This window comes from Pholcus phalangioides, unplaced genomic scaffold, assembly GCF_987345545.1.
Source record: "Pholcus phalangioides strain wild (caught in Gottingen) unplaced genomic scaffold, Ppha-v1.0 ptg000015l_1, whole genome shotgun sequence".
NCBI classification, from domain to species: domain Eukaryota; kingdom Metazoa; phylum Arthropoda; class Arachnida; order Araneae; family Pholcidae; genus Pholcus; species Pholcus phalangioides.
In genome coordinates, this window is record NW_028301608.1 from 56,306,485 (window position 1) to 56,325,791 (window position 19,307).

General features: G+C 31.8%; 1 protein-coding gene across 2 annotated transcripts in view; it reads right to left on the minus strand.

Moving 5' to 3' along the window:
- The window catches only part of Tomosyn (syntaxin-binding protein tomosyn), a 176,362-nt gene that overhangs the window by 11,288 nt on the left and 145,767 nt on the right, over window positions 1-19,307 (minus strand). The window contains exons 13-24 of one of the 2 annotated variants that reach the window (XM_089243834.1): window positions 17,435-17,502; window positions 17,217-17,257; window positions 15,604-15,809; window positions 14,916-15,041; window positions 13,372-13,526; window positions 10,828-10,916; window positions 10,604-10,710; window positions 9,503-9,578; window positions 9,193-9,318; window positions 5,703-5,825; window positions 4,467-4,586; window positions 937-993 (exon numbers count right to left, since the gene is read on the minus strand). In XM_089243834.1, coding sequence (XP_089099960.1) covers window positions 937-993; window positions 4,467-4,586; window positions 5,703-5,825; window positions 9,193-9,318; window positions 9,503-9,578; window positions 10,604-10,710; window positions 10,828-10,916; window positions 13,372-13,526; window positions 14,916-15,041; window positions 15,604-15,809; window positions 17,217-17,257; window positions 17,435-17,502 — 1,294 coding nt within the window. The remainder of the gene's footprint in view (window positions 1-936; window positions 994-4,466; window positions 4,587-5,702; window positions 5,826-9,192; window positions 9,319-9,502; window positions 9,579-10,603; window positions 10,711-10,827; window positions 10,917-13,371; window positions 13,527-14,915; window positions 15,042-15,603; window positions 15,810-17,216; window positions 17,258-17,434; window positions 17,503-19,307) is intronic. The other variant, XM_089243835.1, reaches the window with a different exon arrangement.

The following is a 19,307-nucleotide window of genomic DNA, read 5'->3' on the forward strand; positions in this document are numbered from 1 at the left end:
GCTACTCAGACAGAGAAATCGGTGATGTGCAAAACAGAAATAATGCTTGTGTAAATAAAATTGAATGAGGGAAAATCCACAGATCTTTCAATTTAATCCATACTTGATGTTCATACATTGAAGATAACGGCAAAAAAAAAAAGAAAACAAACACTAGCTATGAGTTTACCAGAAAAAAAAATTTAATTTATTGAACGTGGTTATATTGTAAAAAAACCAAAAACACACAAACATGTATCCACACTTAAACATTGCATTCAGATCTAAATAACACACATGCTTCAGTCTTCAGCATAAGTAAGTGACATAAATTCACTACATTAAATCTAAAATTCCATAACACATAACATGCTCGTCCATTGAAACAGACAACACTGAAAATATGTGTATGTATTCATAAAAATATGATGATGATATATGGACTATATTAACATACCATAGACAAGTGATATTACAAAAATTATGCACTGCTCAAATTTATGATTAAGCATCCTAAAAAGGACATTGAAACAAAGAAATTTGTCCATAAAGACATCAACATGAGCTGGTAGAGATTTTCTCCCAGGCAAAGCCAATTTTTTTCTCTATACTTTTAAAAAATTGTGTGCATATGGTGTTTCACTGAAAGGCTGAGATGTTGCATTTAAAACATATTTTTCTTTGACAAAAAAAAGAAAAGATGATTTTGATAGGAAAAGTGATTTGTGACATAATTCAAAATTACTATAATAAATGCTGCAAATTTTGGTTTTATTATTAGAAGTAATAGTAAAATATTACTCTGGCAATTATTTCCTCAAGCTCTTCATAAGCTGGCTAACATACGAAACATCGATTCTTGAGTCATCATGCACCATTACACGTAAAACATTCAGGCTGAAGTTGATGAATGATTTTTTTTAAATGTATGCAACAACATTAATGTTTCATACTTACAGCTTGCGAATGTTTTCTTAGTAGGATGATGGTGAAGTATGACCTCATTTATTTGTTCTATTACGTAATGTGAATAAGGAAAATAGGACAATCTGTTACATTATAGCTATTAAGAGTTTATAAAAAAATACTAACATCAAATACTTTTGTTTTGTAAGCAATAACAATTCAAAAATTTCTAACATGCATAATATAGATACTTTTCTCCCTTGCCCTTAAACTGATGTATCATATTTGATGACAAAATGAATGAGATGATCTGACATCTCGAAATGGGAAATTTCAATAATAAATTATTCATGTAGAATAAAATATCCCTGAGTGATCTGATGGTAATAAAGATTTTTTTTATGAGTTTTAGACAGTTTTGAATAGGTAAAAACAAATATCACAACTATGAATACAAGCATATTTTGTTGTAGTTGCCTACAATATGATAATATAAAACGATACATCAACAAAGATAATTCATTCTTGTATCACATTTGTTGGCTAAAACATGATTCCCCATAGGTTTCCAAGAAAATCATTTGGCTCGTTCTAGATACTGCCCAAAACTTGAAGACAAGTTTAATAAAAAGAGCTAAAACCATTATTATGACAGCGACTAATTCTAATGATGATAGATGCATTAACCGAGGCTGAAAAAAAACTTTCATTAGCCAAAAAAATCTCTCTACACAGTAGAACTTGGTAAATTCGAATTTTGGATAATTCAAACTTTTAAAAGCTTTCCTTGAGTTCTCTATCAAATTTAATGTTAAAATTTATTATTTAATTCAAATTTTTTTGAATATTTTGCATAATTTGAAGTTGGAGGAAAAAAATCATGATTTTTTTGTATTAGCAAATTTAGTTTGGAAAAATTCTACAAGAACTCAGACTTTGCTTTTCTCAACTAAGTTGTTAAAAAACAAGTCCTTAAAGACAAATAAAAGTTTGGAAATAGTTTTTCTGCACTCTTTCTTTGATAAGTTAATGCCTATGTCAATATTGTTCAGCTGGAGTGTACCGAGAATGTGTACCACTTAATACTGATTTTATGTTGTCCAACCTATGAATCAAGATGCACCATTCAAAATCGAAATATTTTTAACATCATTAAAAGTATGGAAAGTATTAGGAAGTAAAAATTTTGTAATATGTTAACAAAACTATATTTTCTTGGAAGCATAAGAATGATAAGCAAAATTTTGGAAACAGTTTCGTAATGGATAATCATGAACTAGGAGCATGGACAAGAAATTCTGCAGTGATGCCGATTTCAAAATACTGGTTGTAGCAGCGCAGATCAATTATTATAATTATAAATAGTTACAATTTGGGAAACAGTTTCGCAACTGATGATAAAATTTTAATAATTGATAATTATTATCCTATGTGAATGGTGATGATTAAGTTGCAATCTGTAGTCACTTTACAGATGTAGGATAGATTAATTGGGTAATTCAGATTTTTTTCCAGTGACATTGGACTTCAAATTAACCAAGTTTGACTGTATTTGAATAAATGATATTTTTGTGATAAATGATATTTCCTTCATGAACGCATTCATGTTTATAGACAGCTGTCGTGTACAGCATCTAGCCAGGCAAAAGAAGTTAATAAATAATGATGATTTTGGATACGATGATTGACCTGCAAAATATTCATGAGGTCATGTGAACCAAAAACCTTGTCAGCTTTCTTCAATAAAGAATGCTGGGCATGAAAAAATTCATAGTTTTTCATGATATATGCTTTTATATAGGGTAGCTGTATTTCAGTTATACTTCAGCATCCATACTTTTATAGGCATCTTTTTTCAGCCACTTTATTGGTCTATTTGCCTTTTGTTCCCCCTTTGTGTTTGTATTTGACAACTACCATGAAACGTGTGAAAACTTTTCCTTGCCAGAGTTTTGCTTACTTGATTGAACTGACTATCGACATAAAGTTGGAGAACTTTTGTAGCAATCTGCCAGCAGACAAACCTGCTATTAAAGTTTTCCCATATCACCCAATTAAAACTCTAATTGGAGAAAGTTCAGTTCAATGGATTTTCTAAGCAGCATTTGCTGACGATTCTATCATGGTCATAAAGCTGATTTTGTACTTGACCTCATCATTTTTTTGGGCGACAAAACTCTACTCAAAGTGGAAAAGGGAGGGGGGGGGGGGGGTTAACTTTGGTAGCAGGCTCTAGACACTATTTAAAGAGTTTTTATGGAATGAATTTTCTGAACCATAAATTATCTAATAATTTACATGTAATTCATGTATGTTAAATTTGTAAACAGTGATAATGTATAAACTTCAGCATCAATTCATATTTTTCTATACAGTCAAACCCTGTTGTAATGGCACCATCCATCCCCAAGAATTTTGGCGATATAACAAGTTTGGCGCTATATCAGATCATCGTTGGAATAGCATTTCGGAGAGGCTTTATTACATAAATTCACTCATTTATTATGAACTACTGCAGCTCAGTGTCTTATTAGTGTTACTCCATAAATAAAATAAGCTATTTTACACGCATTTAATTTTAAAATGAGAAAATTCATAAAATTTTAAAAACTGTAAAATGTTACTTAAATATTTATTAATATGAAACTAAAGAGATACATATTTTATACTTATCTCTGAAATTATTTTAATTATGCATAAATTTAGTGATGCCTTTTATAAGTACAGAAAAAAAATAAACAAAGGAAAACAATGGTAGCATTGCTTTTTTTTAGTCCTTATTGTTTGATAATCACAAATTTCTCGTTTCTCAGATATTGAAGAACACCACCTTTCCACATAATTTGAATGAAGCAAATCAAGGGAGATGATAGTATTGGGAAATGGACCAGTGATAAAAACATGCACTTCTCTTGACAACCTTGAAAAAACTTGTGCAGTATGTTCATCGCACACTTCCCCTATCAAATCTGTTTTCTTGAATACATTGGTTGTTTTGCTTCCTACACGCATTAAGGTATTAAATGTGCTTTCTAACCCCCCCCCCCCCCCCCCATCCAGATCAAACACCATTCTTTATTCTTCAAGTCATTTGCTCTAAACTATTATGTTGACTGATAATAACAGTGGAATGAGAAAGGGGTAATTCCGCAGCTCCTTTTTCCTCCAGAAAAAAAAAATCAAAATGATGGGAGAGGAAATGTGGAAATTTCCTTGGAAAATGACATAGACTTTGTATACATCCAAAACAATAGTTGGCGTTATAACAAGTTGGCGCTATAACAGGTTTTTTACATTATATGTCCTATATGGAAGATTTTTTCACTGAAACTTTGTGCAGTAAGCGGGTTGGGGAGCTACAACAGGGTTCGAGTGTATTTTGTTATAATACTTATAGTTTCAAAAAATTATTACAAAATCTGTGTAGAAGAATATCACATAACTAGAAAATTGAGAAAAAAAACAATTGAAGCTAAGTTATTAAACATTTAAGATTCAGAATCGCTTTAGTTGCAAAACATTCTAAAGCCATAAATATGAGATATTTGGTGCAAAAATGAACATATGCAGATAAAACTTACGAGACTTTTTTTCTTCTTTTTCCCGCTCTCTGTTCGGGTCATATGAATCATTGATAACATTTCCAGAAGAATCCAGAAATGAGATATTGATGACACCACCTTTGAGACGATAGACGGTTCCTGCAAAAAGTATGTGTAGTTTTTAATTCATTGCCAGCTAATAAAATATTAATAAACATTGCTCTGTAAGAATAGGAAAAAATATCAACTAGCAACTTTTTATATAATATCAAGTTTTACTTTTCTAAAACATTTATTTCATGGAGAAACAATTGTCTCAGCATTTTTGTACAAATTACATAAAACGAATAGGGAATAAATTTAGAGTCTTCTTGAAAGGGATAAGTTGCTAATGAGATAGTACAGCAAAACCTTGGTAACTTGACATCCCAAAGAGATAAAAAAAAATATTGATTTAAGCGGATGTCAAGTTAGTGAGGTTTTAATTCATTTTCCCTTTAACAATACTTAAAAATTGTTTATGTATGCATATGTGCCTGTATATTGTTGAACAACTCCATGTTTCATTATCTATAAATTCATAAAATGTTTTGATCTGAAATATTCAATGAAAAGGTTTCGTATTAAGTATAATCCCAAATTCAGTGGAAAAAACATTTTTTTTTATTGCCGGAAGATCTGTTATTTGTGAATGAGCAGTGCAATTGTCTAAAAAAAATTTCCTCTTCTCACTTAAAGCATTTTGATATAGCTTTCTCGACCTTCTCTCGCTCAAAAATTTCAGAAATCATTCACATCGATCTGTGGCTTTCATAGTCCAAAGGTAGAGTTTTTGGGTTTATTCCAAACAGAAATAATGGGAGGTAACCCTACCCAAAGGTGTGGGGGATAATCTTTGACACATATCAATGTACAAACAAACAACAGAAACAATGGAACATAGAAATTTTGAAACACACAAGAGTAATGCCCTAAAAGTTTTTGAACTGATGAATGGGTGATTTTTAAAAATGAGTTGTGATAACACAAATATAAAAGCGGGATGTGGTCATCATACGTGGAGTTAGAGAAATTTTTTCCCCATTGGATTCAGTGTTGTGCCAACAATGAGAATAATAAATTTCAAGTTAATGGAGTAGTCAAGTTATGAGCATATTGAGTTATCAAGGTTGCACTGTGTATATAGTAAGAACAGGTACTGACCATAAGAGATCACACTCAATCAGGACGTAAATACACATAATTAAGTGTATAACAATTAAAAAAAGAACTTACCACTAGGTGAGATGATGACAGGCTGGACAGTTCGAGCCTCTCCAGTAGGTGGAATCATAAGCAGGAAGACAAGAACTGACCCTAAGCTTGTGCCAACCCATAAGCTTGGATTTAAAGATGGATCTACAAGGAAAAGGTGCATGTGAACTTGACTGGCAAAAATGATATTACTATAGCAATTACCTTTTGCTGCAGTAAAAGACACCCTAAGCAAGAGCCTTAAGAAAAGCAAGTCTTAGAAAGCACTGGTTTAGTCTAGGCTCCATTTAATTGTAAGTTAAAAGACTCACGAAAGCAGTAAAACCCCTTTCAAGTTACCTCTTCTTTAACTTTTTCAAATCATACCCATTATAATTTAGATTTGCTTGTCTAGAGAATACTTTTTCCCCTAAAACTGTTGTGGTTCTATGTAGAGGTGGAATCAAAATCAAGGAAAACCGGTACTTCCTTGCTATAACAACTTACACTCCCAGGAAGGATCTAATGATTTTGGCTTCTTAGCCGCCAACTTCTTCACTTATATAAACAGATACAAGACTCATATTTTTCTAAAGAATTATACACTCTAAAACAGAGTTGGCCAACCTACAGCAAAAGCCTAACATAAATTGTACATCATGATACTTGGGGTAGCATATATAAAAACTTTTATCAAAAATTAAATAAAATGCTCTTGAAGCATGGCGAGACTTAAGCCGGTGCAAAAGGTGTGATTGCACCAGGCAGCAAAATGTTAGGGGTCCATTAAAACGATTTCATTGGATTGACTATATGTATGATATTTTACGATAACTGCTTTAAAAAGTCAGAACTTGAAATTCTATTTATATATTGATTAAAAATATGTAGATTTATTAAAACACATTCATGTGATAGTGAATCTTCCCATGGCCCCCACATCCTTGAATGGAGCCTTGATTTTCGACAGATTCCAATACTAAGATTTATAGCTAGCTTCTTATATTGATTTAAAGAAAATTTATAGTTTCAAATATTAAAAAAATATAAGACAGATACCTTAGGTCTGTCTTATTTATGAGCCCTGTCAGCCTTTCCAAATGGGGGGGGGGGTCTTAACAGTGCTAAGAGCTCCGTAGAGAAGAAATTCTCTGGGCCAGTCAACCCGAGTGGCTACTAAACCACACATGTACCTCATCCATATTCCTCTGTGGAACTTCTAACGAACTGGTACATGTTGGAATGCGTGTATGTTGTGAACCTGACGTGAAGTTTGTTTCTGTGTAATGCTTGTATAGTGAAGTGCTGCCACCTGCAACCAATTTTCCCCACTATGATAGAAGTGTAATGGCTGAATAATTTTATCGTTGTAGACCTGTTGCTCTCTGTGGTGAGACTTTTAATGGGGAGATAGGCTTGCATTCGCACCTTGAAGTTGGGAACAACCCAAGTGTCTAAGTGGCATGGTGGTGAGATGCTCGTCTACCACAGTGAAGGTTGCCATCAGGTCCTGGGTTCAAAAAGGGGAAAGAATACAGATAACAAGATATTTTCCTTAATGAGCTTGAGGTTACCACCAATAGATGGAGCCTTCATTTCCAATCCAATTCGCTAATGGCTTTATATTGCAATACATCGATATGGCCGGAGTTGGTGTGTGGTAAAGTAGTAGTAATTACCCTGATTCAAAATTTTATTTCATGTATTTATTGTGTCCTACGAGGCATGTTTCAAAATTAAGGGCTGATCATGTATAAAAAAATGAATGGCAATACCGACATGTTCGCGCATGCATAGTAGCATTACTTGGTCTGTGTATATGTAACCACCATATTGCCGTCATTTGATTGTTGTCTGCCTTCGCAAGACAGTGTGTTAAAATGAGTGTGGTAATAACAAATCCCGCCAGTTGTGAAATTCGATCTGTGATTAGATTTCTAAATGCAAAAGGACATAATGCTGCTCAAATTCTTCGTCAATTGTGTGAAACACATGGGCCTAGGATTCCTATGAGTGAGGGAAAAGTGAGGCAATGGTGTCGTGAGTTTAAGAAATGCTGATCAAATGTTTGAGATGAGCAGAGGAGTGGCAGGCCTAGTGTCCAGACTGACGATCTCATTGAGCACATGAATGCAAAAGTGAAAGAAAATCATCGCTTTACCATATAAGCAATCTTTCTCCAGATTTTCCAGAAGTTTCTAGGATAACATTGTTGCATGAAACGCTCAAGTTATCAGAAAATGTGTGCATGGTGGGTATCGAAAATGCTCACAAAGACCACAGAATGGAATCTGCATGTGCTTTTCTCGACCGCTTTAACCATGATGTAGACAAATTTCTTTCCAATGGAGTTGTTGGGTATACTGAACACTACACACACTACAGAAACAATTCAAAAATTAAGATGGGAGATTTTTGATCATCACCCTTATAGTCTTGATTTCGCCCTCTGTGACTACCATCTCCTCAAACATCTCAAAAACTACATTATCCAGTATGCTCATGTGTTAGATGGCCCTGCTTTCTGGAACCTCCTAGGAAAAGTGTTTGTGATTGATTGAAATTGTAAGGTTCTCAAACTTACCGGATTAACAAAATTGAATTTTGATGGATGTTTAGAGAAAAAGGGAGTTAATCTCAGGGTCTAACCTCTATCACATTAGCCTTCATAATATTGAAGAGGGCACTAAACTGTTCTCTCACCAGGTCGCTGAATAAGTAAGTCTGGTCCTGCGCAAAAGAGAAACATTAACAACCCATTCCTCTCTTTCTTTCATTCTTACATTTGTATCTCATTTAAGAATGTTATTTTTGCTTAGATTTATGAGAAATGAAAGAATATCAAGTTTAATTTCTGCTAAAGATGGCTCAATCTAGTAGACACATCAAAATATTAAATATAATTGTATATATTCAACATTTTAAGGGCTTCCTTAAAATCTGCCGTAATTGGGTTCTGTGTTTGGGGCCATTCAAGTACAGGGCTCCCACTCGAAAAATCCGAAAAAGTAGGAAAACGCAGGACTAAAAAGTAGGAGGGGGGAGGGTAACCCCCCTTAGACAACATAATCATAGCATAATGGGAAAAAATCCCTTAAAAACATTTTTTTTTTAATTTTGAATTAACTTATTAACTTTTTTTCCCCCCTAGCACTATTTCAGTCAAGCTAAAACAAAATGACAAATGACTTGGTCACAAAACCAATTTTTGGCCAAAACAGTGCACTAGCAACCACAGATAATTCTTTGCTGTCTCTCCTCATATATATATATATATATATATTTTTTTGAGTCTTCTAAAGTGACAAGCTTGTCAACTCTCTTCGACAAGGCACAGCAAATTTTTAAGACGTACATTTATTAAGAATGACGCACCTTCAAGACCACTTTTGCAAGCACAATGCAAAATGTGTAAATTACAAGATCCGACGTATATAAGGCAAGGTGAACCAGATAGTTTTACTGCAAAACCCCTCTCCTTCCCTTGATGCTGACGTAATACCTGAATGACCCCCTTTGAGAATTTACTTACCAGTTTTTGCTCCATATGATTCTGTGAACCTAAGATATACTACAGACTCGATGGTATTTGTTTTCATGCTGTTGATACTAGAAGTACTTGAGCTTCGTGATCTCGAGAAGGTATTTTCAAATTTTTCTATGAAAAAGAATAAGCCAATGTAAAAATATGATATTACTCGGAATAATATACTGAAATACTTGAGCTGATCGATTCCAAGATTCCAGAAATTTGAGTATATAAGTTGATTTCAGCTATCATACAAAACTCAAATTTTGAAGTTTTATATTAATAAAAAACAATTATTTTAACAATAACTCACCTTGAGATCTAGCATGCCGTAATTCTACAGCTTTTCGATTAGTCCTATTAGTGGGACTCAGACATACTCCATCTGACTATTGGAGCAACATGAAATGGCAAAAGAAACAAATGTTTTGAACATTTCTAATATGTAACATATTTAATGTTAATAATTATTTAATTTGTTATTATTGAATTATTCAACACATATTTAACATAAACGTTGAATATTTCAGTCTATAATTATGGGAGAAAAAAATATCACTTTCAAAATGATAAAAATGAAACTCATTAAAGTTCAAAAATTTAGTTAACACTCAATAACTCATTAACTTGCCTGAAAAACAAACTATTTAAGATCACAGGTTTTAAGATTCTTAGCCTATCTAAGATCAGATGCCTGTAATATTTATGACAATAATACATGCTTAACACATTAAACAATACATAATTTATGTTTCTTGATCTAAACTATATTGATCATTTCATTTTTAAATCATGTACCAGGACAGTTAATATTGGTTGAAAATTTTATTGTATATAAATGACAAGTAAATTATTTTTTAATACAGCAGCCCAGAGGTTCTCAAACTTTTGCAACCTGTGACTCTCTTGCTTTAGTCATTATTTATCCACAGCTTTAGAAAACGGTCTCGAAAAGAACTATTTTGCGGTGACAAAATTAAGACACACACACATAAAAATGAACAGCTCACAGCGATATCTCTAGAAGCTGCGACACAGACTTTGAGGTCGACACTATATCATAGTTACCAGTGCCGTATTGACACATGGGGCCCAACTGGGAACAGCCTAGGGACCTTAAAAGAAGAGCCCCCCAGGGCCTAACAAAAATGAGATCTGGAAATTTTCGAGAGTGAGCATGTAAATTTGCCAGGCAGGGACCTAGAAAATTACCTGGCCTGTGGAGGGGGGCATGATACTCTTAAGACGGCTCTGCATGTTACATTTTGCCTCTTCATAATGTGTAGCTAGATATTTCATGTCTCTTTGAGACTGTTAAATGATAACTTAGATAAAATCGGCAGTTACTTCAAATTTTTTTGTCTGGTACATTGAATTATTAAATATTAAAAATACTTGAAGAAAGAGAACAAACCTCCTCACAAGTAGGAGACTGACCAGTATCCACATCACAGCTAGAGTTAACACAACCACTTGTCCGCCTGGGAGATCGGGGATGCCTTTGGTATGGATCAGCTGAACCTATACAAAAATAGAGATTTGAAGCATGAAAGGTTTGGAATCACTGCTGTGATGTAATAAATCCTGTAGAGAATATGATAAATACGATACATTTTTATAACAAAGATTTATACTAACCATAAAGATCAGGTGTCCCCATATTTAATAAACAAGTCTTTTGAATAATATCAACAATGGCAAGCCCATATTCGTTTCCTATGGCCATCCTAAAAGAATGATAAACATCCAAGTCAATAAAGCATATGGGTCATTATCATGAAACAATATACAAAAATTGAAAAAAAAAAAAGGTTACCAAAAAAAGAAAGAAAAAAGTCAACCAAAAACCCACGAAAATTCTTAGGGACACTTCTTTACCTACTAATAAATGAAATATAGTCAGCAATGAAGTTTGTTAAAAATTCATGATGAAAAAGTAAATTTTACCATGTTAAGAGATAGGCAAATAAGCATTTTGTCCATTTCAGCACTTAGCAAGTTGTTGTTTATACTTGACAATCACGACATGTTCTATCTGTTTTGGTAACTCATTTTAAACTTGAACAAGCATTCATACTCTGAACAATTTTTTTTTGTCAATTGCATTTATGTTTATTTTTTCATTTGTGTTTGTTCATTTTTTTGTAAATTTTATGGGGACAACAGATTAGATTTCTAATTTGTCTCTGTTTTGCTAGAGTAATAGCTGCATTCTCAAAAATAAAAATAAAAATAAATAAATAAAAAATAAAATAAAATAAATGAATAAAATAAATAAAGTCTTTAGATGAAACATTACTGCAGCTTAATGGTGCAACCAAGAAATTTGGATTTTTACTTTGTAACACTGATAAAAAAACCTAAGCATGTTGAAAACATGTACTTTTCAGAAATAATAGATGACTCTGAACTGAATCACATGATAAAGTGAAAATAATTTTCAATTATATACTTCTCACATTAAAAAAAATAGCCAGGAGAAAGATATTCAATAAAAACAGTCGCCTCTTCTTTTTTTGATAAACCTAATTTGCAAATTAATTTACAATTTTAATTGATTTAAAAGAAAGTTTAAGTGATATCTACATTCTTCTTAACCTTCTAAACACAAAATTTGATTGATTCCAGCAACAACAATTGCCACTTGTTTTCCAAATGCCACAAATAGAAAAAAAAAGGCTGCAGAAAATTTCCATTTGGCTCTAAACTATTGACAAAAAATACTTAAAACTGTAAAAAAGATGTAATATGAAAGTATACTGACCCTAAAATATATATTTTTTAAAAAATATTTATTTCATTTATTCAAATAATTTATTCATAAATTATTTTTGTTTTAAGATAGAGAATTATCATTTTAAAATTAGAAAAATGCACTTGGGACAGCCAGGAGAAGGATATTTCCTTAATAAATGAAAATTAGCTCAAGCAAATTAAAAAATCCATTGATGAAAAAATTTGAAAAACAGAGTGGCAACTTTTTAGAAACCATAATATAAATAGAAAGTGACGAAAAAAAGTTCTGTGTCAAATATATTTAATGTAAACTGCTCTGGACACAATTTAGGCAAAATGAGAATCACCTACATATATTTTTAAAAAACACACATACAAAATGAAAAATGTATGAAAAAATTTTTCATTGATAAAATCAGGAAGATGTTATTTTGCTAACAAAGAGATATGATATCGACTTTGAGTAGCACTGATTTTAAAGTTTTCCTTATACAAGAAAATGATGCACCCTGTAATTAATTAAGTATTAAAATGAGTCTATGATGATTCTTTCTATGATTTCTTGGGGTTGGTAAATCATGTAGGAATATTAATGGCTGAATGTTCTAAGTACCAGACAGAGAAAATGCCCCACCAAGAAAGATTGGAAACATACTAAACTTCATACATAGACAGATGATCAAACACATGAGTGATGTTTTAATTTTTTGAAGATGTATAACAATAAGATAGACATAAGGCTATTAATACATTTTTGTAGGACATCAATGAGATTTTGTAGACTCTCTTCATTTCAGGCAATACTCCTTTGAAAAAGCCATTACTTCAAACCAATAATGGTCCAAATCATGTCCTATGTTATTGTACATCACATATTATTGATGCATCTGCACATACATAATTGAGCATATGAATACTCAATAATATATTACAATTAAAACTTGATACTCAATAATATATTACAATTAAAACTTGATACTCAATAATATATTACAATTAAAACTTGATACTCAATAATATATTACAATTAAAACTTGATACTCAATAATATATTACAATTAAAACTTGATACTCAATATATATTATCATGAAACTATGTTTTTTATACAATACCCCTTTAGCTTTGAGGTACACATATGTGTACCTCATTTTTAATGGTTTTAAGTGGTATTTAATAATTCTTTTTCAAGACTCGAGGAACACATAAGTGTACCCAACTGAAATGGTCCAAGGAAAGATAGACTTAAATTAATCTTTTTTTTTTCTTTTTAGAGGGCACTTTGACATACAATAAATGCAAATCAATCATAACTTTTTTTAATAGTCAGTTTTGGGTCGAGTTTGAAGAGGATACTTGTACGTTTAATACACCCTCCCCCCGCTTTCCAAAACAATTAAAATAATTAAAATAGATAAAAAAACAACGTATGCAGAATTCATACTCACAGCCCATATCCTGAATGAATGCTGAGAGCACAAACCCTCGGAGAAGGTTCATTCTCAGCACCAAATATGAGGCACACAAGGTCAGCATGAAATCCAGCAGTCATCCTTACTGGTCCCGACCGAGCTTTCAAGGGAAAGCCGCTCTCGGATTGACTCTGCCACAGAAAGGCATTTATTAGTTAAAACATACTTCAAATATAATAATTAATATCATGAAATATAATATGTGGCCTTGATTAATTGCGATTCTAGTAACCCAGTGTTTTTCACATAATTTAGAAAAAAAAATTAGGTGCAATGAAATGGCATACAAAATGCTTTGCATTATGACAAACTGGTTCAGCTGCAGCCTGTTGTCAAAGTATGTACAGTAATATTAGAAATATTATGAATTTTAAGCACATTATAGCAAGGGCGTGTGCAAGATTAACCTATCAACCTTTGGACGAAGCAAACATATCATCCAGTCACTTGATCAGGATATAATGCAAGCATTTAAAGCTCACATTACATAATTGTGATGATTGTGCATCCAGTTAAAAAATATCAAATGCCTCAAGTTATAAATAAATTACACCATCACTAATGCCGTTCGTGTCACTGCTATAGCTATGAAGGCTATAAATATGAAAACAGTCAATTTGTGTCAGAAAAGACTCTCTCTCTCTCTCTCTCACTTTAACTCCAATTTGTGCCTGAGGACACTTACATTTATACAGTACCAATCAAAAAGATTATAAATAACATTTTTAAGTTATGTTGATGAAGAATGTATCAATGATATGGACCTAGAAGAAATCTAGTAATTAATAAAATAGCAATCTAGATAAAATGATAGAGGTGGAATTAATCAAGATGACTATGTCTAAAACTGAAGTCACATGCAAATGAAGATCAAGATAAAGAAGCGGTAGGCACAAGTTCACAATGAGCAACATAAAGGATGGGCTTCGCAAGTTTATATCATCAACAAATTATTACATCGAGAAAGAAATAACACATGGTAATACCTATTTTCCACATTTAGAAAAATTGGTACACGAAGCATTGCCAATACATATAATATGTTTAATTAAATGAAGAAATGACAATAAGACATTTACTACTAAATTCATCACAGAAAATCATCCCCCTCCTCCCCCAATGTTTTTTTATACCTCAGGCGCACCCTGCTCTTTTCATATATATATATATATACATATATATATGCTTACAAAACAAAATTTTATTGTTTTGATTATATTCTCTGATTTTCCATATTCATGGGGGTACTCTGAGAAGGTAACCCCTGTGAATACTGAGGGTCGACTGTAATTGTGTAAAAAAAGAGTGACTTTTCTGTCATTAAAGTAGTTATAAAATATGTTTATCCTTGAAACCTAATAAGGTCCATGTTATCAGAGTTTTTAGGTTATGCAAGTTAAGTCCAGTCCACGTTAGCTAGATAATTGGGGGTGGAGGGGACTATTGCACCAAATTAGCACATTCAGAGTTTAGATTATTCTTAAATATACATAAAATAAAAATTTATTGTTCATACTTACTACTTTACCACTTTCCTGAGAATTATTTTTTCCAGATGTCTGAAAACTAAATGATTTTTGTGCATCGCAATCAGGAACAATATCTATTCCCTCATCCCCATCATACTTTATTGATATTTCAAGTACCTAAAATAAAGAATACAAATGTAGAGGAAAAACAAATCAATGGGAATTAAAATTACAAAATAGCATTGCTTTTTTCTTCACATAGTGGTAATTGTTCACCAGATTACCACAGTGTGCCACTAAAAATATAAAAATTCACAGTCAAAAACAGTAATTTAATGACAACACTGTTTTTTGTGCCAAAAAATCTTAAAAATCATTTAAGGTATTCTGTGAGATGAAAAATTTTGAAAACCAATGGCATAATCTAAGCAGTAAACCTGCATATTTTAAAGAGTTGTAAGCAACATCCTATTTTTTTATGTGTGTGTGTGTGTGAACCCGTGTTTGGTTTTTTATGTATTGTAAACACAATGTGCTATGCACATCAATGGTGTATTAAGTCATTTTGACTGCACTGGTTGTAAGTCATAAACTCAAGTTGAACATGATGTTACTTGATAAGCAGAAAAATGGTTTTTTTTTACTACCTGACTAAATCTAGAGAAAAAATTTAAAAGAAAAAAATAACAACATATATCATATAATAGGATCAATTAAAAGATGCAGAAAAAATTCTTACATGTAAATCTATAGAAGCATCACTCTTTTTGAAATTATACACTATCACATGTCCACTGGCACCAGCCACAGCGAGTAGACGAGTTTCCCTACAGAATGCCACATTATCTATGGCAAAGGGATCCTCATCATGCTCATCAACGCTTTTTGGTTTGGGTCTTTCAAAGACTTTTGTGGTTTTTAATTTGTACAGGACTTGGAATGATACTAAAAGAGAAATGAGGCAAAAATTAAAAAGTTTCAAGCAGAAGAAAACACATTTCTACACTACAAGTAAAATCTCTCTAAAAAAAGTGGCCACCACCATTAAACCACTTCTAACCCTTTAAGCAGCATTTACAAGATATATCACCTCCTTAAAAGGCTCTTAATTTAACATTGACAAGTTGGCAAGTCTAGATATTTTGGGAAGTTGATTTTTCAATAGAACATTTTTACCTATACCACCCCTTAGTTTGCATCTGCTGAAAATCTGAGAAAGCCTACTTCATTAGAAATGATATGGAATTTTGAAAAGTGTTTCTGCTGTACCACTTAAAGGGTTAATAAAAGGGCCGCTTCCTTAACAGAGGTGAAGTAATATACAGTGAATCCTAGGAATTAGACATTAATATACTGCCAAAATAATTTCCAGCTGCAAAATTGCACAAATGCTGGAAAAATTTCTCAATAAATATGAAAATTTGATGTGTACCCAGTACAAAGGAATTTGACAGTAAAATTGAGGTACCAATGTGTAGGGGAACATTCTGGACCTGAAAAATATCTGCTCTATATGGAGATGATCCCTTAAAAGAAGTGGATTGCTGCTTTTAGAGAGGTTTTACTATTCAAAGATAATAGTCAAAAATCGACAAGTATTATATGCAAGATTTCTAGATTAAAATCATTGTTACTAGGCCTGATTGCCCTAAATCTATATTTATATTTTGAAGTTCATGATATTGTTATATGGATGATTGTTGAAGCCACTAAACAATTTACTTTTGTTGTTTGTCGGAAGCAGCTCTATGTTACTTGTTATTTAATAAAATTTCCAGATGCATCCATCCTTCGGGAACACTTCAATATCTCTTCAAAGATATGAGCATGTACTACTTTATGTCAAAAAAAATCAAATTTATTTTTAATTAATTGATTTCCTTTACCAATCAAAAAAGCTATCAAAAAATGTGATTATCGAACAAAGTAATACAAACATCACCTCCCATCAAAAAAGACGTGCTCAATTTTTTTTCTTTTTTTTGCATAGAGTGAATCTCTTCTATGAAGAAACCAAATATAGTGTATCACAGCATCATGCAAGTAGTTCAGAATTTCCTTAGTCATGTTATTTTAGTTTTTACTGATTAATTAAGGAACACAAAATGAAAAAAAAACCCAGTTATATATAACTGTATATTCTACTTATTACCACTGTGTTCATATGAAAATAACCAATTCAGCACAGTTCGTGTTGTATGAGATATAAACTTTTTCCACATTTATAAAAATATGAAATATTGTATTCTAGCGTTAGAAATGCATAACCTTTAAGAGTTTAAAAAAAATCACACTGACATACCTCAAAATATGTAATATGTAAGTATATATAATAATAAGTATTATAGATACCAGAAGATGCGTCCCAGAATTGTAATGAGCCATCAGCATGCCTTGGAAGAAAAGGAGAAAAAAAAGTAAATTTGGGGGAAAAAAGATTAATTTCAAACTTTGAATACAATTAACATAAAAGGGTACTAGCAAAGAATAAGGTTCTTGGAGGAAGAAAACATTCAAAATGCATGCAAATAATTTTTAAAAAACAAATGGGAAAAAAAGGAAAAATTTACCCAGTTATTACAATTTCCGGATAGCTCAAAGTTCCAGTGCCCCACTCCCCACCATCGATTGGCCACTCCTGAAGTAAAACCAAATTATGCACACATATATTTACTTATTTCTTTACATATTCATACCTGATAAACTAAGTATACCATAAAATAATTGAGAAAAAGGAAAATTAACAGAAGAAAAACACTTGTAATTATCAAGAAGGAAAACTATTATTTGAAGCATTTTCAAAAAGATTGTTTCAATAAACTTCAAGGTACTCAGAAGTAGAAAAAAGTCTCCTTGATAATGAAGGATAGAAAAATACACTTAGTCAAAATTATGCTGAAATACAGTTACTTGAAACATTCAGGAAGGCATATTAACATTAGTCATATAGATAGAATCAGTTTTTTTACAATCAAATCCAGTTTTCTTGAAAACGTGCAGTTAGATGAATTTGAAGGAAAAAATCTTCAATTTACAATTAATTGAGTTTATTACTGGTAGTATAATCTAAAGGCTCAGCCTATGTTACATTTTTATGGGAAATCAGGTTTTTGATTGAATAACATCCTATGTAACTTCTGTTACACATTCCTTAGGTAAGTATTGTTATTACTATGCCACTTTACATATACAGTCAAACCTCTCTTCCTCGAAAAAAATCTACATCTCGAAGAAGAAAAAATGCTTTGCATTTACTGTGCTGTCTCAAAGCAAGACAATCTTACATTGTTGAAGCTCTACAACAATGCTGTCTCAAAGAAATTTTTGAAAACTCTCCATCTCAAAGGCTATGCTATGATGATGAGTGAAAAAAAAAAACCAAAAAAAAAAAAAAGCCCAAGAAAACCCCTTTTCTTCTACGCAAATTTGAGTTTTTTCCGAGTTTATATGAAACTGATAATAAAGGGTTATTTGTATTACAACCAAATGTGTTGACAGATCTTATCAACCACAGGCAGAAACTATGATTGATGAGGTGAAGATGAATGCCACATGGATTGCTTGTTCAGCATGACAAAAAAGATCAGATCCAGTAGCTCACTCAAATTTTGACGATTCTCAGAACAATGCTGAAGATAAAATTTCAGAATATTGGAGCATCAATGAGAAGCACTCGAATATAGGAATTTCATTTTCCGATTTTGGGGGGGGGGGAAGAGACAGGGAGAGAGAGAAAAGTATTTTCCTAACTTTGCTGTTTTTGACTTTTATTGTCTCCTCCAAAATAAAAAAAAAAACAAAAAAAACCCATAGACATTTGTCTGAACCTTTTCCTATTGCAAAAATAAATATTAAAAATAAAAAAAACCCAGCAATTAAAGAATTATATGTATATGTTTCTGCACTAGAACATGATTTTTATCCAAAATTTTATCCAGTCTGTAATTTATGCTTACAGAAAGATTATCAGTTTTTGTACCTGAATCAGAGAAGCAATACCAAATCTTCCCAATTTACGTAATATCAAATCTATTAATTTAACACAGATTCCAAAATATGCTACCAAACATCTATTTTATCAAAAGTTGCTTCAAACTTCAACTATTTTAAGTTTGAATAGCAGGATGAGCTTTTTCATGACATAAAAAAATCTACAATAATGCTGTATTGGGTGTAAGAAAGTATGAACTATTTCTATTAAATAGGCTCTAAAAACATTTTCCACATTTCAAAAAGTAATAACATTAAAAAAAGAGATCATATAGAAGTTATAAAGTGAAGACAATAAAGCAAGATTGAGTAAATGATGATGGTACACTGAATTAGAAGATGCATAGTGCTGGAAAAAAAAATTCTCATACTTAATTGAGCTGAACTTTATTCAAAAACTTTCATAAATATCCTTTTAATAAGTTAATTTGAAGTTTGTAGTTCTTTTATAAA